Genomic DNA, 27527 nt, shown 5'->3' with positions numbered 1-27527 from the left:
AAAAAAAAAAAAAAAAAAAAAACCAATCTGTAGACAAATTGGTTTAGAATAATTTACGGGGAATACTTTTTCTTTCTATTATGTGATTTTATAGTTGTCACGAAGTTTTTTACTATTCATTATTTTATGAATGACAAAAATATAAGTTTTTCACTCATGGATAAGTGATAGTGGCAAGAAGACAAGTGATGGAAAAACGAGCATGTGTGACAAGTGTCGCGACCATGTTTTGTTTGATAAATATCATAAGCATGCATGACAAGTAGTGGTATAAATTTGTCGTCCGTACTATATAGAAGTTAGTGATTCCCACTTGTCATTCATGCTTTCGTTTCTACTTTAACAAATATTTAAAAGTAAATTCAAAGAACTAAGATATTTTTTCACATATAAAATATGTGAATTAGTAAATCGTGAAACAACACAATAATCACACATACTTGAAAGAATAAGTTTATGCGTACGCAGAGAAAAATCTATTTCTTATTATATAAAGATCAAGCATTCATTTTTCATCCAACATTCTTTTTGAGAGATACTTCGCTTACACTAAACAATGGTATTTTGCTAACCAACTTTTATGTCTATCTGTATTTAGTTAACTAAGATGTTTAAAGATTTTGAGTTTACGTCACTAATTTCTACTTGCAAATTAAAGTAGCTACATGTATTGTCCACGAAAATAGTTGATTCTACCCTGATATATCTCGATCATTGTCATGATTGCGGTTTGATCAGCATGGTTTTAACGACGTGTCTTGACATCTGCGCGCTCCGGCCATTGGATTGAGGGGAAATTCTAGAGTTTAGATATGTTGACCAACAAATTAATTACTGTATCTAGGGAATTCCAAATATTAATTGATGAAGATCCCTTACATAAAAATGGCAAACTCTTTAGGATAGTGAAGAATAAAATTTACAGTCATACCAAAAATAAAACATCTATTTAGGTTGAATATAATTTATTTTAGGCAAATAAAATATATTCTATCTAAAATTTAATATTTGTAAGGACTGTAGTTTATTTCTATCCTTGTTACTATAACATTATTATCATCCTATGTCATCATTGAGAAGTGTTTTTTTTTTGTTTTTTTAGTGTCTACGCTCTCCGAATCATCACAGTTTCTATGGTTCATCTCTTTCTTCGTCTTCTTCTCACTATTTTGTAATTTCCATGTCAATCCGATCGATATCGGTTTTGATCTTTCCGATCGTTGGTTTCATCTGAGTTTTGTTAAGTTTTTGTAGTTGATAGAAATGAAATATTTCTCCTCTAAATTATTCTAAGGTTGGAATTTAGGGTTTTTCACACATGAATTGATGTAGGGTTTAGGGTTTCGATTTAAAGCCACGGTTTCGTTTGGCTCACGGAAATACATTAGAAACGAGTTTGAGATAGCCAAAATCGTTTGTTCTTTGTTCATTTTAGTGATCAAACCAATTGATAATTTTCAGCAAACCTGATATTTTAGACTAGGAACTTGTCAAATCATGTAATATCACATTTTTTTCTTACGTTTTTACAGAATATTATTTTCCCTAATCGTTAATTTTTTTTTTCTCTTTTGAAGAAAAGAGAGCTTTGATTGAGAATGGCAGAAACTGATCAGGTGGATGATGGCTATGGTAGGTGTTTGCGTTACTCTCCTTTTCTTTTTGTTTGGGTTTGTGCTTTGACATTATACCTTTGTGTTACAGCAGTTTAAATGTGTGTGTTTTTTTTTCTTTTCCCACAGGCCTTAAACCCTCTGAATTATTTGGAAAACATACATTTAAGATTGAGAATTTTTTAAGAATCGGCAAAAAGACGATCCGTAGCCGTCTTTTTGAAGTCGGCGGCTGCGAATGGTAACATGGCATCTTATTATCTTTCTCATCTTTATACTTTGTCGCAACAAAAACTTGGTGTTATGGTTTTTTAAGCTTTTGTTTTGTTACTTTTATATGTCAGGTATATTTTAGTTTATCCCGAGGGATGTGATGTTTCCGGTTTTCTCTCCTTATTTCTCTGTGTTGGAAACTATGATCAACTTCTTCCAGGTTTGTATTTTTGCCCACTGGTCTGCATTGCCCCTTTGCTCTCTCTGTCTCTCTCTCTGGATACTTAGTCATGTATGTTATTTTGCCATCTTGGACACTAGGCTGGAGTCATCTTGCTCAGTTTACTATTTCTGTGGTGAATAAAGATCCAAAGAGGTCTAAGTTTTCAGGTGATTATTTTTAGTCTACGTTTGCTTGCTTCCGTTTCAAATATGGCAGACAACTGAGTTCATCTCTTGTAAGCAGATACGCTGCACCAGTTTTGGAAGAAAGAGCATGATTGGGGATGGAAAAAGTTTATGGAGTTACCGAACTTAAAGTATGGGTTCATAGATGATTTTAACTCTCTTACAATTACTGCTCAAGTTCAGGTGATCAGGTAATGCAAGATTGACTCTATATATGTACTCCCAATTTAATTTAAACATATGTGATAAGTTTATATTCTTTCTTTCATCCGGTCTCACTGATTTATGCATTGTGGATTATAAAATATCCCTATAATTGGTCCTTGCAGAGAGAGGGTGGACCGACCTTTTCGCTGCCTTGATTATGGTTACAAGAGAGAACTTGTTAGGGTGTATTTGCCAAATGTAGAGCTTATTTTCCGACGTTTTGTGCAAGAGAAAAGAAGCAAGCTTGAGAAGTTAATGGAGGACAAGGCAAGATGGACAAGGTATATCACATTGCAACTTATACCCTTAACTCCAGCTTCCGGCAATAGAATCATACTGGATGCTATTTGTGATGATAAGTACTGAGCAGGATGTAGCTAGTGTTATATGTTAGAATATAGGGTTCCACCAAGAGTTTGGTGTACTGTTTCCTTACTTATTTCTTGTGATATCATTCTTGGCTGCAGCTTAGGTGCTTTCTGGTCAGGGATGGACCAAGACTCTAGGCGTGGGATGTCCAAAGAGAAAATGAACGTAATCTTAACCGGAGTTGCGAAATCCTTTTTCATAAAAAAGGAAGTTACATCCACTTTGGTGATGGATTCCTTGTATAGTGCGTTGAAGGATCTTGAAGGGCAAAGTCAGAACAAGAAAGCTCCAATAATGTTAGATGCCAAAGAATTGCCTGCTCCGATTGTTACTGTGGACAAAGATATGTTCGTATTAGGTGATGATGTGCTGTTACTCTTAGAGAGAGCTGTTCTAGAGCCAATGCCTCCAAAAGATGAGAGAGGTCCTCAGAACCGTATAAAGGTCGGCTTCATAGATCATATATATATATATATATATATATATATAAATTTTCCGTTTGGGAGGATTTGTTGCATTAATTATTATCTACTAGAAAGTTCCATGTATTGAGAACTTTGGTTTTGTTCTTTGATGCAAATCTAGGCTGGCATTAATGGAGAAGAGTCTGACAAGGAAGCCTATGAGCATGATGAGATGCATTTAACTGAGTTGGGTAGACGAGTTGTGGAGATATGTGCTCTTTTCCATATCTTTAGGTAACAATGCAGAATATACATACATATGGTTTGCCATTGTGTTCGTCCTTATTGTGTTTATGTTTTGTATTTTAATATCTCTGACAACTGCCTGTAGCAAAATTGAGGTTGCACATCAAGAAGCTATTGTGCTAAAAATGCAAGAGGAACTTATTCGTGAGGAAGAGGAAGCTGGAGTTGGCAGGGGTGGGCAAAAAAAACTAAACCAAAGAAACCGAACCAAACCAAAGCGAAATAAGTGATATGTTTTGTCTATGGTTTGACCTAGAACCTATTTGCTTATTGTATTCTTTTCAAGATTTTGGTTAAAGTTTGATTTGGTTTAAAACCATAAAACTGAATTGTTTTTATTGGGTTTCTTTTGTTTAAATTGGATTTTATCATTGATAGCTCTTATTGAGTTTTCTTTATTTGACTTTTTTTTTTTGGTCGGATTCTTTATTTGACTTGTCATATACTAAAATGAGACAAAAAAATTTGTTACTTTTACCTGTGAATATGCTAAAAAACAAAATTCAACTACTTGTGTAATAAATAATTCATAAATATTTCTGACCATTGTCACATTACAACAACCAACCGGCTTACCAATTCTAGGCAGCTAAATATAACAGGGAAGTCTTTTTTTTTTATTTTTTTTTTGAAATACCAAAAGCTCTATAATATATACTATGAGAGAAATCCTAAACTATAAATGAAAAAAAAATAGCTTATTTCACATGTTTAAGTGCGTCGCAACAAATCTTATCGATCCGTCTCTGAAGTCGCTCAATCTCTGCTTCGGTGCGAGCCTTCACTTCATCATTTTTTGCTGTGTGTACCAAACTCTTTAATGACGTTATTTTTGTATGGAGACTTTTTATCTACAAGTCAATTTTAATAGATACATTATTAAACTAAATGGAGAGCTAAAAACAAAATTTAAGAAAAAAAAACTGAAAGTTGTTTATAATGATTTGATTCAATTACCTTACGGTGAGGCCATCGCATTAGACTTCCTTTCCGACATATCTTTTTTAGAACTGTTGGACAAAGATTCATCTGCTTCGCTGCTGTTTCGATAGGGAGATGAAAAAGCATATTGATATCCTTCAGTGTCAAACTTTTAGTCCTTTCTCTCTGTTCTTGTCCTCGGTACACAGTAACCATAAAACCAAAGATTAGTAACCTCTCTCTTCAATGAAACCTAGAAAAAAAAAATTCTTGTAGTAATACAAATTTTAACCTGATATAATTCTATATCATCTTTGTTTTAGGATTAAGACTCTATAATAAGATCTTTAATTTGGTAAAATCTTATGTACGCAGTACGCTATAAGTTCAGCTGTTGCTCTACGTAATAAGGTACCAAAAGGCCTTATTTTAACGCAATGATCATGTTTTCAAACTAAAATCTAGACATAATTAATCACTCTTTTAATACCTTTCCTTGTAGTGCAAGTAATATATCTCCAATCTAAAGGTAACCCTAACAAACCGTATAATGTTATAATTGGTTATACACTGAGAAACAGAGACAAAACCTGTGTTGCAAGAGGCGTTTTTCGCTTTTTCCTTTCTTTCCGCACGCCAGTGGTGGGTTCCTCTCTCGGTCCAACATGTAGCGGCACAAGTGGAACATCTAGAGCTTCATCAGGCGAAACCAAATACATTGGAACATCGGTGCGTAATGGTATTGTCAACATAGGCGGCAACTGGTAAAGAAGGAGTTAGCACTCACTGCTTGATAGAAAGCAGCATTAGTGTCTTGCACAAGTGATAAACCACTTGCTACTCTCTCGGAACAATAGTCTTCTATAAATCTCTTTACTTCTTCCATCGTTAAATCCTTCAGATGAAACGTTTGAGATTGACGTTCCGTCGAATCAGAAGCAAACCATTGAGTCAGCAAAATCGCATGGCAAAAGAAACCAATCCCTCCAAAGATTTCCAGTGTACTCATTTCACCATCTATATAAAATCATACAATATAAACCAATTAATATTGCAACCAAAAGATAAGTCAGTAATTCCAAAATATAAATGAGAAATATTTATACCCTTGATATGAACTAATTCTCGGAGCATTTTGCAACAAGAGCATACGAGCATTTCATCAGAGGTTGTCGATACCAGAAGATCCATTGTTGATGTACCACCACTTTCAAAGTCTGGACCATTAGGATCACTGAAAACTCGAGTGCTCACTTCAAGTTTTGTAATTTCACCAACATTGTTAGTACCATTATCCTTACCAATCTCTCCTAGGACATCATTGTTGATGTTTTCGTTAAGATCATCATCATTCGAAGGTTCGAACATGTCCCAAGATATGGTAAACCCATCGTCCACAAAAGACAATTCCTCGAACTCGTTGTTGATGTCGTAATCAGCGATTGAAAGATCAAATTTGTGTAACAACTTAGTTTCGTCAACATCTATGGCTAGTGTAGAAAAGTCCAGAGGAGGCGGCGAGTTCTCGAGAAATGACATGTCCATCAAATTGGGATTAGGGTCTGCCATGAAATTTGAGAAGTCTTCTTCCGTACACTGCTCGAACCCACCAAATGAATCATTGTATGGATCTTCACCCTCGTCGACTTCAAGAGCGGATGATTGCACCAAAGGTCGCAAAGATTGGTACTAATTGACACATAATACCAAACAATTAGACTTTCACCAAAACTACTCATTTTTATTCTACGTTTATATTCTTATATTTATTTTGGATTCAGATTTGAAGTTTAAAAAACCATAAGCCAATTCTGCTAAACCCTAAACGCACCTTGGTCATCATAATGACAATAACACTTTTCTCTATAACTTTGTTCGCCTCCATTGTTGTTTCATCTCTAAGCACTTTCCCTTTGTGACTAAGTATTTGTTGTGCAGCAGGATATGTACTATCTCCGACCACATTCTCTATGTTCTTCTTCACTTTAGCAACCTGAGACAAAACAAAAGAGACTCGTGACTCCAAGTATTACGAAACGAAACCGTGTTCAAGAAATCATCAATTTTAAGATTCTACCATTATGCATTTTTCTACATAAAACAGTAATAGTGACTACAGGCCTGTTCTGAACCTTGTCGCTAACATTATATAGCGACCAAAAAATGCTTTATAAACAAGTTCCTTGGAAGTTGGAAGGAGAGTATAAGGGCCGACGTTGATATCGGAGATACTGCCACTAAAACCAAAAAAAAATTAAAAAGAATTGGGCCTTTGTTAAACAATTTGGTCGCTTGTCTCGATCACGCGACAAGAGACAGAACAAAGTTACAAATCAAGAAAAGAATGGTTAAAGAGAGAAGACCCTAATCACCGCCATATCAAAATCAAACAATCAGTGAACAAACTTGCACCGTAATGAACAAGTAATCAAGCGAAACTACTTCCCTAGATTACGAAATTTGAGTGTGTTTTCTAAAGCACATATAGACGAACGAAGATTTGTACATACCGAATCCTTGAGTGCAACTTCGATCTCGAAGCGAGTCCCCTCTAAAGTTTCGACAACTATCTTCATCCTCTTTGATCAAATGAAGAAAATAGATTCCGCTTCCGATCAATCGCCGCCGGTAAGGAGAACATCCGAGTGAAGAAACTGCGAAAGGAGAAAAAAAAAAATGGCGCTCGCTCGATCACATATGCTTTTATAATCTTCTTCCTCATCAACAAACAATTACAAAATTCTCGTAACTGACAACAACGTCTCGCTCTGTTATTGGGCCCTAAGTACCCATTTATAGCCATGATCATTTACGTCTATTAATCGGCCTAAGTATCCATTTAAAGCCCATTGTACCCTTCCCTTGTTGATATTTTTGTTTTTGTACGGGTCATCATATATTCAAAGTTCTAATTATATAAAGTGACTCAATTATGTGACATTGTGACGTATATACCACATGTAAGACTAAAGAATCTAAGAGAGTTACACACGACACAACTTTGCATCCATCACAGCTCATCCTCATCTTGGTTCCCTCCAATTCACTCTAAAAACCTGGCGGCTCTGATCCGTTTGACATCCCCTATATATTAATAGAGAAGCATTTTCATATGTCGTTGCCAGAACGATTTAGATATTTAATTGCAATTAAGCATCTAAAGATAAATATATTTACAAAACAAGTCTTTTGATTTATTAAATTTGCCATTAAAATATATAAGGAAATCTTTATTTCATTATTATTTATATAAATGTGTCATTAGAATATATAAGGTAATGTTTCTTTCTATTAGTTTATAAAATGAAAGACTTCATCAACTATTAAAAAAAGAAAATATAGCTAATAATTTAATTATCATTTTCATAACATATTTAATTATTTAAAGTAAATTACATTTCATAAACTATTAAAAAACTTATTCATCTATTTAACTTTTTGAAACACAAAACTTCTTCTCCGATTTTAAAAAATTTGATGACTATTCAAGTATTCATTCTGTTTCACAATAAGTGTTATTTTGACACATTTCACACAAATTAAGAAAATATTTAAATATACATATATACCTTATTTAATAAATATTTAATGGGTTAATTTAGTCATAGATTAAGGGTAAAACTAGAAAATCTAATGAAAAAGTTGCATTGAAAATATAAAATAGTGCATTGGAAATGTAAAATGACACTCTTTGTGAAACAAAAATAAAATTCTAAAATGACACTCTTTATGAAACAAAGGGAGTATATATATTAAAAATTAATTATTATAAAAATCTTAAAAATAAATAACATTATCACAATTATCACAATAATTAACATTATTTTTCATATTTTACGGATGAAATATATTTTTACACAAAATAATTAAATGTAAATTTGAATAAAAAAGTATGTGTAAAATTATTATTATGATACTTTAAATTCCAAATAATAATTTTATTTGAGTCGATTTATCCCGCATATAATGCGGATTGTTACCTAGTGCCATAGTATTGGCTAATGGCTATAAGCAGAGCCGGCACTGAACTTTCTAGGGCTATAAGCCAAATATATTTGCAGCTATGGGTTTCGAACCTACGTTGTGGTGTCAAAATCAGTTCAACTAGACCCCCTGGACTAAAGAAAACTTTTACAAAAAAAGGGTCAAAATTTAATTTTATTATTAATGGTCGCAAACTCATGCTTGGCTTACTTGACCTCTTGACTGATTTTGGCTATAAATAGGGCCGGTGTAAACATCCCCAAAATTGTTAGGGTCCCTGTTCAAATTTTGAAAAATAGGCATTATTTACATGTAAAATTTTTTTGAAAATTTTTTTAGACCTTAAAATACTCTACTTTTTATGTTAATTTAGAGTGGTCCCAGTGCAAATGCACCTGTATAAATTAAGATTAGACTAGACTGAATTAGCTTAATGCAACATCAGTGACTATAACTATCCATGTACTTAAAAATGATATTTTTTACATCTGGAAACGCCACCAACAAAAAACACACACACATAAACTCAGGGACAAGGATCTTGTTTAGATAGTTAAAGATATGTGATAAGACATCGATTAGAAAGCTACACAGTTATATTCAATAAATGTATGTCTATGTACATCTTTTCTTTTTCTTTTCCAATTACACCATGTTAGTGGCGGAGCTAGTGAACAATTACCTGATGAAATTTTAAAAATTAATTGAATTCTTATTGGAAGAAAAATTTGACCCTTATCCAATAGCACAATTGACCGTGGTGAAATTTTGCCCAATAATATAATTGACCCATATGAAATTTTAAAATACAATAAAGCTTAAAACTTATATGGAATATTGACCCCAACTAATTTTATTAAATATACAATTGTTTAAGAGTCCATCTAATATTCTGTTTTTTTCTTTCTACTTACGTGAATCTAAAAACGAAAAACTGTTCAGCTTCTCCTTCTTTGTGACAATTTTATGGTTTTAGTTAATTTTTTTTGCTTAAAAGAAATATGACCCTTATAGATAGATTTTCGGGCTCCGCCACTGCACCATGTGACTGCACCCTGTGAACACCTTTAGTTTTCTCTTTCATTGCAGAAACTGATTGAGGCATGTGATCTTTGAGTGTGAATGGTTGCAGCGGTTGGGGCGGACAAATCTGTTTGCAGACTGGACCGCTTTTTATTTACCATTCAGCAAATATAGTCCGCAGTGGTGCGGTCCAAATAAAGCAGAGATAAGACCGCTGCAGACCAACTGCGGACCACTTTTGCTTACAAATAAAGTTGGTCTGCAGCGGTCTGTAGACTGCCCCAAAAATAGAACGGTCCAGACCACAGATGGATTTGACCGCCCTGATCGCAGTTACCATTCAAACCCTTTGATGTATTTCTCGAGTCATTATGAGATCTAATATACTGGTTAAAATTCAATATGGGTCTACTGAAATGATGGCCCTTTAAAAATCGTCCACAAGTTCGTCTCATCAATTTGTGGATAGTAGGTGGTACCGACATCAACATATTATGATGGTGTACTGTACGCCTTTACCAGGTTGGATTTGATAGCTATAAGATCTAATAATTCAAAAAACGTGCATATTTCAAAATGATTGAAAAAGAGTTTTACAATGCCAATAACATACAGATGAATATATTTGAATAGACCTCACCCGGGCAATCAAATGCCAGACCTACGTACTTCAACATAATTTTTTTTTTAAACATAAATGAAAATAAAATAGTTTATGGAGTATATACTATTTACGTTAATGTTTGTGATTTCATGGTTCCAAAATATTTTACTACATTAAATATAACAAAAATAGTATACAGTATATTGATATCTATGGTTTTTTTTTTAGTTCACATGTAAACGTCCATCTTGCTTTGTAATTTGTATATAAGCTCTTCCGTACTCAAGATAACATTGATTATATATTTAAAATAAAACATTGCTTATCTTTCTGAATCAACCTCCTTATACTATGCCTTCAATTAGCGTGATTGGAGTGTCCATAGCCATCATTTTCTTTCTCATCCTCCATCGCTTCCTCTTCAAGAAACCTCTTTACATGTTCATCATGATTAGCTGGCCAGTGTTGGGGATGATACCAGGTCTTTTGTTCGTGCTCCACCGTGTCTTTGACTTCGCTGTGGAGGCTCTTGAAAACAGTGGGTTAACATTTCCATTCAAGGGACCGTGGTTCGCGGGAATGGATATGCTGGTCACAGTTGATCCGGCTAACATTCACTACCTACTAAATTCAAACTTCTCAAATTTCACTAGAGGTTCTGACTTCAAAGAAGTCTTTGACGCCTTCGAAGATTCGTTACTCACAAAGGACTCGGACGCATGGAAGAATCTGAGGAAAGCTTCTCAGGTCATGATCAACCATCAAGGATATCAAAGATTTTCAATAAGTACCACGAGAAGTAAACTCAAGGACGGCCTTGTTCCTTTTTTTAATCATGTCGCAGAGGAGGGCACGACTGTAGACTTGCAAGATGTGTTCTGGAGGTTTGCGTACGATACAACTATAGTTACGGTAACTGGGTGTGATGATCCTAGATCTCTCTCCATCGAAATGCCAGAGATTGAGTCCGCTACAGCTCTCAACAATATAGGAGAAGGAGTTATATATAGGCATGCTAAACCTAGATTCTTGTGGAAGCTACAAAACTGGATCGGAGTTGGGATAGAGAAGAAGATGACAGAAGCTGGTGTCATTTTCGATCGAGTGTGTGCGGAATACATATCAGCCAATAGAGAAGAGATAAAAAGATCACAAGGGATTAGTCATGACCATCTTGATGGAGAGAGTGGAGATCTTTTGACATCTCACATGAAGCTTGATCCAACCAAGTACCAACTCTTGAATCCTATCAATGATAAATTCCTTAGAGACACTATCGTAGGTTTTTTACTTGCTGGGAGAGATACCATTGCCTCTGCTCTCACTTGGTTCTTCTGGATTTTGTCCGAAAACCCTAGAGTGGTAACTAAGATTCGTGAAGAGATTGACTCATCAATTCTACCAAGAGGTAGTAGTGGCCAAGAAAGGCCGTCTTATGATGATCCAATGGAGTACTTGGAAAAGTTAGTGTATTTACATGCTGCATTGTGTGAGACTATGAGGCTTAACCCACCAGTTCCGATCGAGCGTATGTCTCCCGTTAAATCAGATGTGCTTCCAAGTGGCCATAAAGTCGAAGCAAACTCGAAGATTTTGATCTTCATTTATGCGTTGGGTAAGATGAGAGCCATATGGGGAGAAGATGCATTAGAATTCAAGCCAGAGAGATGGATTTCAAAGACCGGAGCGTTGAGACATATACCTTCCTTCAAGTTCTTAGCATTCAATGGCGGCCCGAGAAGTTGTCTAGGTAAACATATAGCTATGATTCAAATGAAGATTGTGGTGGTGGAGATATTACAAAACTATGACATTAATGTTGCCAAAGGGCAGAAGATTCAACCAGAGAATCATATGATTCTTAGAATGAAGCAGGGACTTAAGGTTACAATTAACAAGAGATGCTAAGAAGATGTTCATCTTTAATTCATATTTTGAAATTATTGAAATAATTAAGTTTATTAGAAGTTCTATTTTTTCGAAACCATAGCCTAAGAGTATTAATAATGGCAGAAATTAAAGTGTGATCTACCTTTCTAGATTCCTATGGTTTTCTATTGTATTCCCTTTCGTATTACCGGAGCGTACGTAAGCACACATAATGATGACACATATTTAAAGAATGTATATAACACGTTTAATGCATGCTTACTACATTAACTATTCAGCAGTCTTAAATCGATTAGGAGGAGTTAGGTCGTCCCACGCGACAAACTATGAATTCTATTCAATTTATCATTGTGCTTATTCATTCATTTTAAGTTGGACAGCGGGTCAGAATCACCAAATTAATTATGCAGGACAGCTACGGGTTTGGTATTGAAGTCCCCCAGGCCTGGTGGTGGGGTGGGTCTTTGCCGGCCAAAAACATGAACGATCCTAGGCAAGCGCCAGGCGGGTCTGATCCTTTTAACATGTCATAGTATTGGCTAATGGCTATTAGGGTTAGATTAGACTAGACTAGACTGCATTAGTATTGATCTAGGAAACGAGATCAAGGTTGTCCGTACGAATGTCCGTACAAGCGTCCGTACGGTCTCGGCCCTTAGGCCATGGTTCGGTCCAAGTAATAAGAAGGAGAGGCCTTAATGATATTGAAGCCCAAAGAAGGGAAGGATCTAGAAGAGAAGAGAGCAAAATATCTTATGAGAAGAAGTCACATGTTACCTTAGGGACAAGCATAATCGAGTCAACTAAGGAAAGAAGGGTCGCTATCATCATTAATGCCGATCAAGACTAATCACATGAGAATATCTCCTTACTTTTGTATCCCAACGGCTAGTCCCTTTTGTATATATATATATGACTATGTAAACAACCTAAGATATATTCTAATTAAGTCTTTTGATTTCACATTCTCTTATTCTCTCGATTCTCTTCCCTTATTAGATAATTCCGCAATTCTAACATGGTATCAGAGCTAGGTTTCTGTTCTTGACAAAACCAGCTCCATTCTCTTTTATTCTCGCTTTGATTCTCCATTCTTGTGTTCACTTTCTACTCCCGTTCGTTTTCTCACGTTTATCCACCGGTCCAAAGCTTTATCCGGCGGTCAATAGCATTCTACCATGGAGAACACTAAGCCACTTGTTCTACCAACTGTCCTCAAAGGAGGAAACTATCTGTTTTGGTCAAGAACCACCAAAACAGCGTTGTGTGGCCGCGGGCTTTGGAACCACATCGAAGGTGGGAGAGTTCCAAGGAAAGTCACCAAAGAAGGTGGAAAAGAAACCATCAAAGAAGATGAAGAAGAGGCTAAGCGTCAAGAAGATGCTAAGTGGTTTTAAGAAGACCAAACCGTCCTCTCCATACTTCAAAACTCCCTTGAGGCTCCCATACTAGAAGCCTATTCTTATTGTGAAACGGCCAGCGAACTATGGGAGACCCTCAAGAATGTCTTCGGCAATGTCTCCAACCTCACCCGAGTCTTTGAAGTCAAGAAGTCTATCAACGACCTGAGTCAAGAGGATATGGAGTTCAACAAACATTTTGGGACGTTCAGGTCACTTTGGGCTGAATTCGAAATGCTCCGACCGAACACCATGGACCCGGCCGTACTCAACGAGCGAAGGGAACAAGACAAGGTCTTTGCTGTGCTACTCACCCTCAACCCGACTTTCAACGACCTCATCAAGCATATCCTAAGGTCAGACAAGCTCCCAAGCCTCGATGATGTGTGTGCACAGATACAAAAAGAACAAGGCTCTCTTGGCTTGTTTAGTGGTAAGGGGGAGCTTGTTACAGCCAACAAAGGAGTCTTCAAACCAGAGGATAGGAAGCCAAAGGGAGGATGTGAGCATTGTAAGAGGAAGAACGATACTAAGGAGAAATGTTGGTTTTTTCACCCTCACTTGCGCTCAAATCACCATCACAAAGATCCGCGAGCCAACGTGACTCACACCAAGGATGAACAAGCCCAGACTGGCGGTTCCTCAAAGAACGGTGAAGAGGCAGCCTCCGGAGACTATGTGAGGAAATCCGACTTGGAGGCCTTCTTCAAATCCTTGGCTCTCAAGGAGTCAAGTGGTAAAACATTTTCTGCCCTCAAGCTTAATAACTCCTTAGTAGTAGATTCGGGTGCTTCTCACCATATGATTAGTAACTCGAACTTGCTAAATAATATAGAACCGGCTAAGGGAAATGTAGTTATTGCTAATGGGGAGAAAATACCGATTCAAGGCATAGGTGACTTAAGATTATTTAACAAAGAGTCTAAAGCGTTTTATATGCCTAAGTTTACTTCAAATCTTTTGTCGGTTAAAAGAGCTACTAATGATCTAAATTGCTATGCTATATTTGGGCCTAATGATGTTTACTTTCAGGATATTGAGACTGGAAAACTGATTGGTGAAGGTGGAACCAAAGATGATCTTTATATTCTTGAAGATAGTTCACCAAGTTTATCAAAATCTGTTTCTTTTAGTTCTTGTCTTGGAGTTTCTTTGAATGCAATGTGGCATGCTAGGCTAGGTCATCCTCACTCTAGAGCTCTTGAATTAATGCTTCCTAATGTCTCTTTTGATCACTCTAGTTGTGAGGCTTGTATACTTGGCAAACATTGTAAAACTGTTTTCTCTAAGTCTACTACTTTTTATGAAAATTGCTTTGACTTAGTTCATTCAGATGTTTGGACCTCCCCATGTGTCTCTAGGGATAGTAACAAGTATTTTGTGACATTCATAGATGAAAAATCAAAATACACTTGGGTAACTTTACTTCCCTCCAAGGATCGTGTGATTGATGCATTTATAAATTTCCAAAACTATGTCACTAATCAGTTTAATGCTAAGATTAAAGTGTTTAGAACAGACAATGGAGGCAAGTATACAAGCAATCGATTCAAAGAACACCTAGCAAAGCATGGCATTGTTCATCAAACAAGTTGCCCCTACACTCCTCAACAAAATGGTATAGCCGAAAGAAAGAACCAACACTTGATGGAAGTAGCAAGATCAATGATGTTTCACACCAACGTCCCAAGAAGATATTGGGGAGATGCGGTGATGACGGCCTGCTACCTAATCAACCGGACTCCTACTAAGATCCTAGAGGATCGATCACCATTTGAGGTACTAAACCAATTTAAACCATCACTTAATCACCTAAAAGTGTTTGGTTGTGTTTGTTTTGTCTTAATACCAGGTGAGCTACGGAATAAGCTTGAAGCCAAGAGCACCAAGTGCATGTTTCTAGGCTATTCCATCACTCAAAAGGGTTACAAATGCTTTGATCCGATCAATAACCGCACCTTCATCTCACGCGATGTTAAGTTTCTTGAAGACTAAGGTTACTTTGACAAGAAAGATTGGGCGGGCTTGAAGGATTTGGCCACGCCTACGGATCAGTCTGCCGGTCTCAAGTTCTTACTAGATCATCTCGGTGTCTCGACCACTCAACCCTCGCAATTGTCCCAGGATACTTCACCTGACTCGCTTCCCGGCATCTCGGAGCCTCTGCCCGAACCATCGTCTATCCCGGCTGATGTTGTGCCTCCGGAGCCGGAGGGGGAGAACAATGATGGGCTACAACAACAAGTCTCTGACGAACCAACTTCTGTAGACCAAGCACTGCCTGCGCCAGCTCCTGAACCACAACCAGCTCCACAACCAGCTCCACAGCCGTGTCGAAGTACTCGCGTCCGGTCACATCCGTCCACATGGAGAGATAAGCGCATCTACTACAACAACAATGCTATAGCGCATCCTATACAAGCTGTATGCTCTCTTGCGCATTTACCAGCTGATCATCAAGTGTTCCTTGGGAAGCTAGACGAATAACCGATACCAAACACCTATGAGGAAGCACAAGAAAGCAAAGAATGGCTTGGAGCCGTAGATGATGAGGTGGAGGCTATGATACAAAATCACACATGGGATGAAGCTGATCTTCCACCAGGGAAAAAGGCAGTAAGCTCAAAGTGGGTTTTCACAATCAAGCATCTAAGCAATGGAGACATCGAAAGATACAAAGCTCGCCTAGTGGCGCGTGGGTTTACTCAAACATATGGTCAGAACTACAAAGACACGTTCGCACCAGTGGCCAAGCTTCATACGGTGAGAGTAGTCTTATCCTTAGCTACGAATCTATCTTGGGAGTTATGGCAGATGGATGTCAAAAACGCCTTCCTACAAGGAGAATTAAAGGAAGAGGTTTACATGACACCACCACCCGGTCTTGAAGACATGATCACTCCGGGAAAGGTATTGAGACTAAGGAAAGCTATATATGGCTTAAAGCAATCACCACGAGCCTGGTACCACAAGTTGAGCACCACACTTGTTGGTTATGGCTTTAAGAGAACCCACTCGGACTACTCTCTCTTCACTCATCAAAGCGATAAAGGTATAGTGGTTGTTCTTGTTTATGTAGATGATCTTATCATCTCCGGGGACCACCATGAAGGTATAAAGGATATCAAAGCTCATTTAAATTTTGTGTTTGATATAAAAGATCTTGGTGAGCTTAAGTACTTTCTTGGGATTGAAGTGTGTCGTTCTCCGGAAGGCCTATTTCTTTCCCAACGAAAGTAGACCCTTGATTTACTTTGTGAAACAGGAATGTTAGGAGCTAAACCGGTTGACACTCCGCTCCCTGATGGCTACCAAGTTGAACGCAAGGGGGAGAGGAATGATCCTCCATACGAAGATCCCTCTCGCTATCGCTGTCTAGTGGGTAAGCTTATCTACTTAACACTTACTCGACCTGACATTTGCTATGCTGTGAATCAGGTTAGCCAGTACATGAAAGGTCCAACAACATATCACTGGAGTATCTTGCAAAGAATCCTTCACTATCTCAAGAAGAGCCCTGGCCAAGGCATATGGATGGGCAAGAATGACAATACCGAGCTTGTAGGATATTGTGATGCAGATTGGGGTGGTGATAGGACGGATCGAAGATCAGTCACAGGCTATTGCACCTTCATAGGAGGCAACCTAGTCACGTGGAAGACCAAGAAGCAAAAGGTGGTCTCGATGTCGAGTGCCGAATCCGAGTATAGAGCGATGCGGAAGCTGACCACCGAGCTCACATGGCTCAAGGCGTTGTTAGAAGAGCTAGGCATCAAACCATCAACACCAATTCCTATGCATTGTGACAATGAAACTGCAATCCACATAGCCACAAACTCGATGTTCCATGAAAGAACCAAACACATTGAGTTGGACTGCCACAAAGTTCGAGAGAAGATTGAAGAAGGAGTCACACTCCCATATCATACACCAAGCGTGGATCAACTCGCTGACTTCTTCACCAAGGCCGCCTGTCGTAAAGTTTGTGATCACATTCACCACAAGCTCGGACTGGTGGACTTGACACACCCTTGATCAAGTCTCCTACCCGTGACCATCACACTCTTTTTCCCTTAAGGTAGTTTTGTCCCATGTGGTTTTCTATTTTGAGGTTTTTTAATGAGGTGATGGCATACGGGGTTCTAAGCTTAACCGTTTCACCTGGTTAAGCTTGAGGGGGAGTATTGATCTAGGAAACGAGATCAAGGTTGTCCGTACGAATGTCCGTACAAGCGTCCGTACGGTCTCGGCCCTTAGGCCATGGTTCGGTCCAAGTAATAAGAAGGAGAGGCCTTAATGATATTGAAGCCCAAAGAAGGGAAGGATCTAGAAGAGAAGAGAGCAAAATATCTTATGAGAAGAAGTCACATGTTACCTTAGGGACGAGCATAATCGAGTCAACTAAGGAAAGAAGGGTCGCTATCATCATTACTGCCGATCAAGACTAATCACATGAGAATATCTCCTTCCTTTTGTATCCCAACGGCTAGTCCCTTTTGTATCTATATATATGACTATGTAAACAAANACACCCTTGATCAAGTCTCCTACCCGTGACCATCACACTCTTTTTCCCTTAAGGTAGTTTTGTCCCATGTGGTTTTCTATTTTGAGGTTTTTTAATGAGGTGATGGCATACGGGGTTCTAAGCTTAACCGTTTCACCTGGTTAAGCTTGAGGGGGAGTATTGATCTAGGAAACGAGATCAAGGTTGTCCGTACGAATGTCCGTACAAGCGTCCGTACGGTCTCGGCCCTTAGGCCATGGTTCGGTCCAAGTAATAAGAAGGAGAGGCCTTAATGATATTGAAGCCCAAAGAAGGGAAGGATCTAGAAGAGAAGAGAGCAAAATATCTTATGAGAAGAAGTCACATGTTACCTTAGGGACGAGCATAATCGAGTCAACTAAGGAAAGAAGGGTCGCTATCATCATTACTGCCGATCAAGACTAATCACATGAGAATATCTCCTTCCTTTTGTATCCCAACGGCTAGTCCCTTTTGTATCTATATATATGACTATGTAAACAAACTAAGATATATTCTAATTAAGTCTTTTGATTTCACATTCTCTTATTCTCTCGATTCTCTTCCCTTATTCTCTAGATAATTTCGCAATTCTAACAATTAGCTCAAACCAACATCAGTGACAATAACTATCGATGCTGTTGCTGTACATAAAAAATGATTTTCTATATTTGGAAACGCCACAAAAACACGAGTTCAATGACGAGGATCTTGTTAAGATAGTTAAAGAGATATAATAATGAAAAAGATAACATATACGTAGACACAGATTTCTGAATTGGGAGGTTTTTTTTTTTTTTTTTTTGAGAAAAGTGATGGGAGGTTCTTAAGATATTATTTGAGTTTTTATTTGGACTTGATGAAATGATGGACCATTTTAGAAATCGTTCACAAATTCGTCTCATCCATTTGTGGTTAGTAGTTTGTACCAACCCCAACATATTATGATGGTGTACTGTACGCCTATAACATTTGGATTTGATATAGTAGCTATCAAATCTAGTCTAGTATTTCAAAATATTCACATCCCAAATAAACCCATATTTTTTTTAAACTATTTTCCAAAATAGACATATTTTAAACAGGACTTGTCTACATATAATTTTACATACATGCAGTAAAATAATTCTTTATAAACTAATAATTGATAAATTAATAAACATTGAAATTAATAAGATTAATCTAGACCCAAAAGATTTATTCCAAAGATTCTTGTTGGTACATCTTCAATTTTGATGACCAGGTGTGATCCAAATGTCTTTCTATTGAAATGCATGAGGATGAGTTCGGTGACGCGATGGATGGAGTTGCAGATGTTATTTTCAATAAACATCTCAAGCCGCCTTTCTTGTGGAAATTCCAATATTGGATCAATGTTTGAATAGAGAAGAATATGAGAAGAGGTCTCACGGTTTTCGATTAAATGCTTGGGAATATCATATCGGCTAAAAAAAGAGGACATCAAAATTCATGGGATTCATGATTCCAAAGGAGAGGCCATGGACGTATTAACATATTACATGACTATAGACACGACCAATTATAAACATATGAAGCCTAGTAACGAAAATTCACCAAAGACACTATTTTGGGTCTTTTGTTATACATATGCATGTAAGAGCTTAAGAGAGTTACACTTACACACATCCATTAAAGCTCATACTCATCTTGGTTCCCTCCAAAAATCTGGCGGGTCTGATCCGTTTAACAAGCCATAGTATTGGCAAATGGCTAACTATAAGGGTTAAGATTAGACTAGACTAGACTGGATTAGCTTAATGCAACATCACTGACAATAACTACCGATGATGTACTTACAAATGATCTTCTACATTTGGAAACACCACCAAAAGAAACACACACACACACACACACACACACACACACACACAAGCTCAAGGATTAGGATCTTGTTTAGATCACTAAAGAGATATGATTAGAAAGTTACACAGTTATATTCAGAAATCTATGTCAATGCTAAGACTATGCACACATTTTCTTTTTCTTCTCGTATTACACCATGTGATTGAACTCCTCCAGTTTTTTCCTTCACTGCAGTAACTGATTGGGAGCAGTGATCTTTGATGTACTTCTCGACTCATTGTGAGATATTGGTTAAACTTTAATATGGATTTAATGAAATGATGTACCTTCTAGAAATCGTCCACAAGTACGTCTCATCCATTTGTTGTTAGTAGTTGGTTCCGACACCAACATATTATGATGGTGTACGCCTTTACCAGTTGGATTTGATAGCTATAAGATCTATGATCTAATAATTAAAAAAATCGTGCATATTTCAAAATGTTGAAAAAGAGTTTTACAAAGCCAATAAAATACAAATGAATATATTACATACACTGATACCAAGTTAGATAGTACGAACGCTTCACCGAGGTAATCAAATGACAGACCTATTGACGTGACTACAAAAAGAACCAAACCGAACTCAAACCAAAAAAATTTAAAGACGAACAGAACGTCAATCTCAAAACTCGAAAATTTGAATTTGAATAGACCTCACCCGGGTAATCAAGTCACAAATGCCAGACCTACGTACTTCAACAAAAAAAAAAAATAATAATAAAAATTAAAAGATAAATGAAAATAAAATAGTTTATACTTACGTTTACGTTTGTGATTTCATGTTGCCAAAATTTTTTACAGAATATTAAATATCTTATATAATATGAGAAAGTTTTTCTCAACTTTTGTTAAGGAGATGACACTTGGATTACTATATTATTGACACATGTATATTTTTGTTTGGACCTAATTAACTATAGTTTAGACCTAATTAACTACATGCCCATAAAACCAAAAAAAAAAAAAAAACCATATGTATTTCCTTCCTTCTTTAATCAGAAACATATGCAACCCCAAAAATCTAAAGCCACCTTATATCAATCTGTGATTGATTTCATCTTAGAACTATATACCAACATTTAATTAAATTTATAGATTGAATTCTTGGGTTTAATTTATGTGTTTGAATCTTATATAATTTTCACGGGCACAAACAGAATCAAATTTAAGTAAGATGGTGGGTAGGTATTATTCAAGTAAATTAGTTTAAATTTTTTAAAAATTGTTTATGTAAAATTAAAATTTGTTAAGAAGATGACACTTGGATTACTATATTATTGACACATGTATTTTTCTGTTTAGACCTAATTAACTATAGTTTAGACCTAATTAACTACATGCCCATAAAACCAAAAAAAAAAAAATCATCTATATTTCCTTTCTTCTTTAATCAGAAACATATGCAACCCCCAAAAATCTAAAGACACCTTATATCAGTCTGTGATTGGTTTCATCTTGGAACTATATACCAACATTTAATTAAATTTATAAGTTTGAATTCTTGGGTTTAATTTCTGTGTTTGAATCTTATATAATTTTCACGGGCACAAACGGAATTGAATTACATAAAATTTCTAAGTTTTCATATTAGGAATTTCAAAATAAATTATGAACATAATCAGTTATGTTTTAATTTGAAATAATACCATCATTTTATGCATTGCCTTAAGATTNATCAGAAACATATGCAACCCCAAAAATCTAAAGCCACCTTATATCAATCTGTGATTGATTTCATCTTAGAACTATATACCAACATTTAATTAAATTTATAGTTTGAATTCTTGGGTTTAATTTATGTGTTTGAATCTTATATAATTTTCACGGGCACAAACAGAATCAAATTTAAGTAAGATGGTGGGTAGGTATTATTCAAGTAAATTAGTTTAAATTTTTTAAAAATTGTTTATGTAAAATTAAAATTTGTTAAGAAGATGACACTTGGATTACTATATTATTGACACATGTATTTTTCTGTTTAGACCTAATTAACTATAGTTTAGACCTAATTAACTACATGCCCATAAAACCAAAAAAAAAAAAATCATCTATATTTCCTTTCTTCTTTAATCAGAAACATATGCAACCCCCAAAAATCTAAAGACACCTTATATCAGTCTGTGATTGGTTTCATCTTGGAACTATATACCAACATTTAATTAAATTTATAAGTTTGAATTCTTGGGTTTAATTTCTGTGTTTGAATCTTATATAATTTTTTACAGGCACAAACGAAATCAAATTTAAGTAAGATGGTGGGTAGGTATTATTCAAGTAAATTAGTTTAATTTTTTAAATTAAAATTTTGAGCTTACTTTCTGGAAAATTACGTAAGAGTATGAGATGGTTTTGATATAATTCTATATTATTTGGTTCAGTTCACACTTATTATTTCAAACGTTATGTATTTTTGAATTACATAAAATTTAGAAGTTTTCATATTAGGAATTTCAGAATAAATTATGAACATAATCAGTTATGTTTTGATTTGAAATAATACCATCATTTTATGCATTGCCTTATACCCACTATTTCCTCAATTTTCATTTTTGTTTATATTACTTCTCATTTTTAACTTATTATTTTGAAACACTTGCGAATTTATGATCATTAATATTTGATTTCAATCCATCTCCTTCTTAAAGGCTCAAACATTCTATAAAGTTTAGTTTCTATTACCAGACAAACACATCCTCTTTCAGACTATTGTGAAAACTAAAACATTTACTTTATATTCTATCCTCGATTCAATCTCCAACGAACAACAAAACATCGGTAACAATAGTATCGTTGTTCGGATCATCCGTATTCGGGAAGTTCCTAACTTTAGAAGAAATATTGTCTTATTATGTCTTGAATATTTTTTCCAAAAATGTAAATTATTTTTCTATTGTTCACTTGTTGATGATTTATGCAATCATTTTATAATATTTATAAAAGAAAATAAATAATGACATGTGTATTTGATTTTAAAAGAATTTTAATATATAATGATGTTGGACGTCAGATTCTTAGAGTATGAATTGAAAGAAATCTTACTATATTATATCATCTTTTTTTTTTGGTAAGCACTATATTATATCATCTAATAATAAAGTAAAGTTTTCTTTTGGAAAGCTGCAAAAGATTGTCATGTGATGTTCTCTTCTTTCACAAGTGTCATTTTGTTTCTTTTAATTTTTAGTATAACAAATTTATTCAATTGAATTTACATGATAAAATTTTCGCTTACCAAATAACTTGATGATTAAATAGTTTAAGGATATAAGATTATATATATATTTGGGTTGTATAGGATAATGTCGAGTAATAATTGGTTGTTTTATTTCCACACTTTAATATAAATAATTCACATGATCTTGATATTACACTATTTTATTTCATTTTCAATCCATTATAAACTAAATTATATTTTAATTTATAATATCTAAATGACTAAATGAGAATTGAATATATTTTTTTGATAAAGAGATAAATGTATATATTTCTGTTTAAAAAGAGAAGTGAATATATATTTAAATTCATGATTTGAATAGCTAAGATGCCCGTTCATAGATCTATAGTTATAATATATAACTTTTGAATATATATATTTAAAACAATAGACAATTTCAGTTATTAATTCACAATAATCTATACTAGTATTTTTACAGCAGTTTTTGCTCAAAAATATTATTTGAAAAGTTTTTACATTAAATGCTATTTAATGCTTATATTCATATCCAAACAAATTTAGTTAACTTTCTCTACTATCTTTATAATCAAACACAATTAAAATATTTTAAATATCTATATTTATAATGTTCTATAATTAATATTGATATTGAGAAGATTTATTTCAGATTAAAAAAATTATTCTCTTATTATCTCTTTTTGATTTTAAAATTTTAATGTAGTGAATCATCATATACCACATAAAGTTAATATAAAAAAGTGTATTTTTCCTGCATATATTGTGATTTGAATTTTTTAAAACAAACATATATTACTCAATTAATATAAAAAGTGTGTGTTCACTATACATATATAGTAAATTTACTGTATATAGTAAATTATAAAATTTTAAGAAGTTTATAATTTATAGCTGATATATCTAAACTTAATAAAAAGTTTAAAATTAGAAATATTTAAACATATTAAATTTTCAAAATTACAGAAATGAGTTATATTACATGACGTGTTATATGACATTAAAGGATTGAATTGATAATACTAAAAAATAAACTATCAGTAATATGATATTTCAATACGAATTAAAATCCTCATTTTAATGTTTTAACAACACCAATATAAAATATGTCGAATCAAACTGTTTTAATTAATATTGTAGTAAACAAAAAATATTGTGCGGTATACCATGATTTATATATTAAATCACTAAAATTAACAAATTTAGTATATTAGAAAAAAATTAAAAAAAAACTTACACCGCGGTGTACCGCGGTCATAATCTAGTAATAAATATAATTTGGTTTCTTTTAGTTCACATATAAAGGCAAAATAATGCAGAAATTAGCGAAGTTAGGTGATCATAAATGGTTTGTATTTAACTATTTATTGAACCATCTTGCTTTGTAGCTTGTATATAAACCTCTTCAGTGATTATCTTTTTAACAACAAAACATAGCTTATCTTTATAAATCAATATCTTTTCTCATATATATGGATTCACTTAGCGTGATTGGAGTGTCCATAGCCATCATTTACTTTCTCATTCTTTGTCGCTTCATCTTCAAGAAACCTCTTTACAGTTTCCTTATAATTAGCTGGCCAGTTTTGGGGATGATACCAGGTTTTTTGTTGGTGATCCACCGTGGTTATGACTTCGCTGCGGAGGGTCTTGAAAGCAGTGGGTTAACATTTCCATTCAAGGGACCGTGGTGGTGGAGATATTACAAAACTATGACATTAAGGTTGCTAAAGGGCAGAAGATTCAACCAGATACTCATATAATTCTTAGAATGAAGCACGGACTTAAGGTTACAATTAACAAAACATGCTAAGAAGATGTTTATCTTTAATTTATCTTGAAAATATTGAAATAACTGTTTGTAAATTTGTATTTTAATGATTTTGAAGGATTTAATAAGATTTCATCATATATAACTGTTTGCACAAATTTGATAAAACATCATCATATTTTTTTTATTTGGCATAATGAAATGATGGACCATTTAGAAATCGTTCACAAATTCATCTTATCCATTTGTGGTTAGTAGTTAGTAGTTGGTTTTTTTTGGACCCTTTTTCTTAAGAGTTTTAACAAAAACGATTTTGGACACTTGGCTTTTTTTTGCCCCTCTTGCCACACCCCCTAGAGATAGGCATGGTGGTACCGATCCCAACATATTATGATGTGTATTGTGCGCCTTTTACCAGTTAGAAGTGATAGCTATCGGATCTAGTTAGTATTTCAAAATATTCATACACCCCAAATAATCCACAAAGTTTTTTTAACTATGTTTCAAAATAGACATATTTTAAAAACACGATAAAAAATCAATAAGATTAACCTCTATAAATTAATATCTGATAAATTAATAAACATTAAAAATTAATAAAATTCTTCGATCTCAAAGGAGATGAGTATAAAAGTTAACAAAAAATGAGAAATAATAAGATAATATTTTTTTCGAATCTCTATGTAGTATATAGTCTTTTGTTTTGGTCAAAATTATAATCGTTGTATAATTAATAACTTAAATAACATAAAAAATACCATCAGCAAAATGGATACTTAAACCATAAAGAGATGAAAGTTTTTTGGAAATTTAGAAGTGAATTGTATAAAATAAATTATTGAATTTTTTATTAATATATATATATATATATATATGTTATTATATGTGTGATTATATATGTAAGGACCACACCAATTAATTTTATCCACCATAACTGACATACTAGAGTAGGATCCGCACAAGTTGATATTTTTACTGTATTTTTTTTTTAAAATAAACAAGTATAGCTTATACTGTTATAAGTTCTATATTGCTGTTTTTATTATATATCATGAAAATATGTTTTATGTATGTCGATTTGGTATAACTGATTATTACCTTGTTAATTTAGTGGATATATCCAGATTTTTTTTTTATTTTGTATATCTTTTATCTTGTTAAATTTGTTGATATTGTGAAAAGCATAAGAGACTTGTTTATATGTTTAGGTATAAAGAAATAATTTGTTTAGAGATTTGTTAAGATATACACTACTTTGTAAGAAATGATGTAAATCTTTCAAATAGAATGTTATATTAGCAAATGTACTTCCATTTTAATAAAAAGGGGATATACGGTATAACACCAATGATTAAATGTTCTTACATAGCCATGCATGCTATCATAGATATGATATAACTTAATTTATTACATGTGTTATATATATAGCAAACGAGTTCTCGTATAAATTACTCAATCATACGAAAATCCATTACTTTTGTCAACTAAAAAACAACTTTTTACGTATGCTATGATGGCCCATGATCATAGGCTTAGCATTCTCTTTCTTCATCGTCTACTAGTGTTTTTCGCTCCACAAGAAAACTCCAAAGCATATGGTCACGAACTGGCCGGTCCTTGGGATGCTTCCGAGTCTGGTCGTCCAAATCCCTCGTGTCTACGACTTGGTCACTGAGTGTTAAATTCCGGCTTTACTATGGGCTTCCAACTCAAAACCAATTGGGAATGAGTGGACAGGCTCATATCTTATATATACCACTTAAGATCCTACTCAACTTCCAATGTGGGATATTGTATCCTTAATATGCCCCCTCGTGATGATGGCTTCTTTAGGTATCAATCTCGGTATGTTCGGGCATGAATCACGGGCCAACTATTGGGCTGGGCCGATTGTGGATTGGGTTGAGTATGTGCGGACCGGACTCTGATACCATGTTAGATTGTGGCGGAAAATATGACGCTTTGTTTCATAGGGCCATGGCTTAGTGGAACAGACATATTGCTCACCGCTGACCCGTTAATATCCACTACATTCTAAGTTCAAATTTCGTTAATTATCCCGAAAGAAAGAAGTTTCAGAAGATCTTAGACTTCTTGGGAGATGCGATTTTCAACGCCGACTCGGGCTTGTGGGAGGATATGAGAAAATCCTCTAATGCCATATTTAGCCATCAAAATTTTCAAAGTTTTTCGGTGAGTACAAGCGTAAGCAAATTGTGGCAAGGGCTTATTCCTATTCTTGAAAACGCTGTTGAGAAACACACCATCATCGACTTGCAAGATTTATTCCAAAGATTCTTGTTCGATAAATCTTCAATTTTGATGATCGGGTATGATCCAAAATGTCTTTCTATTGAAATGCCTAAAGATGAGTTTGGTGACGCGATGGACGGAGTTGCAGATGTTATTTTCTATAGACATCTCAAGCCGTCTTTCCTGTGGAAGTTCCAATATTGGATTGGTGTTGGACTAGAGAAGAAGATGAGAAGAGGTCTCGCGGTTTTCGACCAAATGCTTGGGAAGATCATATCGGTTAAAAGAGAGGAGATCAAAATTCATGGGATTCATGACTCAGAAGGAGTATTGTGATTTCTTCTATATCACAGTCAATCAATCTCAAGGATACGATATCAATCACATTAATCTTCTGATTCAGTATTCATTGTATAATCTCTCACATTAGGAAACAGTCTCTTGTATATATGTAATGGTGATTAACATCAATAAGACAACACAATTCGACAAACAGTCTCTGCGTCTCTTTATGGTATCAGAGGCAAAACTAGAAACTTTATTATTATTATTATTTTTTTTTCCTTTCTTGACAATGAGC

General features: G+C 34.7%; 3 protein-coding genes and 1 pseudogene across 5 annotated transcripts; 3 read left to right on the top strand and 1 right to left on the bottom strand.

The window, feature by feature from the left end:
• LOC104727343 (MATH domain-containing protein At5g43560-like) lies at positions 412-3925 on the top strand. Of its 3 annotated transcripts, none has more exons than XM_010446421.2 (10): positions 412-559; positions 1578-1632; positions 1743-1854; positions 1958-2046; positions 2148-2216; positions 2293-2425; positions 2564-2722; positions 2909-3254; positions 3396-3508; positions 3606-3925. In XM_010446421.2, the coding sequence occupies exons 2-10, from the start codon at positions 1599-1601 to the stop codon at positions 3748-3750; spliced, it is 1200 nt and encodes a 399-aa protein (XP_010444723.1). In that variant the 5' UTR covers positions 412-559; positions 1578-1598; the 3' UTR covers positions 3751-3925. The 3 variants fall into 3 exon arrangements, with proteins under 3 accessions (XP_010444723.1, XP_019091205.1, XP_019091207.1); XM_019235660.1 differs by lacking the exon at positions 412-559 and adding an exon at positions 1037-1136; XM_019235662.1 differs by lacking the exon at positions 412-559 and having other exon boundaries at positions 1144-1632.
• LOC104753200 lies at positions 4219-7017 on the bottom strand (annotated as a pseudogene).
• On the top strand, positions 10306-12036 carry LOC104727334 (alkane hydroxylase MAH1-like). Its single transcript, XM_010446409.2, has one exon. It carries the CDS (start codon positions 10404-10406, stop codon positions 11958-11960), a length of 1557 nt encoding a protein of 518 aa, XP_010444711.1. The 5' UTR covers positions 10306-10403; the 3' UTR covers positions 11961-12036.
• LOC104753174 (alkane hydroxylase MAH1-like) lies at positions 26515-27283 on the top strand. Its single transcript, XM_010475466.1, has 2 exons — positions 26515-26600; positions 26761-27283. Exons 1-2 carry the CDS (start codon positions 26515-26517, stop codon positions 27281-27283), a joined length of 609 nt encoding a protein of 202 aa, XP_010473768.1.

The sequence above is a fragment of the Camelina sativa genome, chromosome 2 (genome assembly GCF_000633955.1).
Source record: "Camelina sativa cultivar DH55 chromosome 2, Cs, whole genome shotgun sequence".
NCBI classification, from domain to species: Eukaryota; Viridiplantae; Streptophyta; class Magnoliopsida; order Brassicales; family Brassicaceae; genus Camelina; species Camelina sativa.
The sequence above is the reverse complement of the archived record's forward strand: the minus strand, read 5'-3'. Positions and strand labels throughout refer to the sequence as shown.

Bases quoted from the DNA above. Each gene is read 5' to 3' on its own strand.
- LOC104727343 (XM_010446421.2), top strand. From the start codon at position 1,599: ATGGCAGAAACTGATCAGGTGGATGATGGCTATG. The intron at 2,217-2,292 runs GTGATTATTTTT...TCTTGTAAGCAG, and splicing joins AAAGAGGTCTAAGTTTTCAG to ATACGCTGCACCAGTTTTGG. The intron at 2,723-2,908 runs GTATATCACATT...TCTTGGCTGCAG, and splicing joins GACAAGGCAAGATGGACAAG to CTTAGGTGCTTTCTGGTCAG.
- LOC104727334 (XM_010446409.2), top strand. From the start codon at position 10,404: ATGCCTTCAATTAGCGTGATTGGAGTGTCCATAGCCATCATTTTCTTT.
- LOC104753174 (XM_010475466.1), top strand. From the start codon at position 26,515: ATGGCTTCTTTAGGTATCAATCTCGGTATGTTCGGGCATGAATCACGG. The intron at 26,601-26,760 runs GTATGTGCGGAC...TTATCCCGAAAG, and splicing joins CCGATTGTGGATTGGGTTGA to AAAGAAGTTTCAGAAGATCT.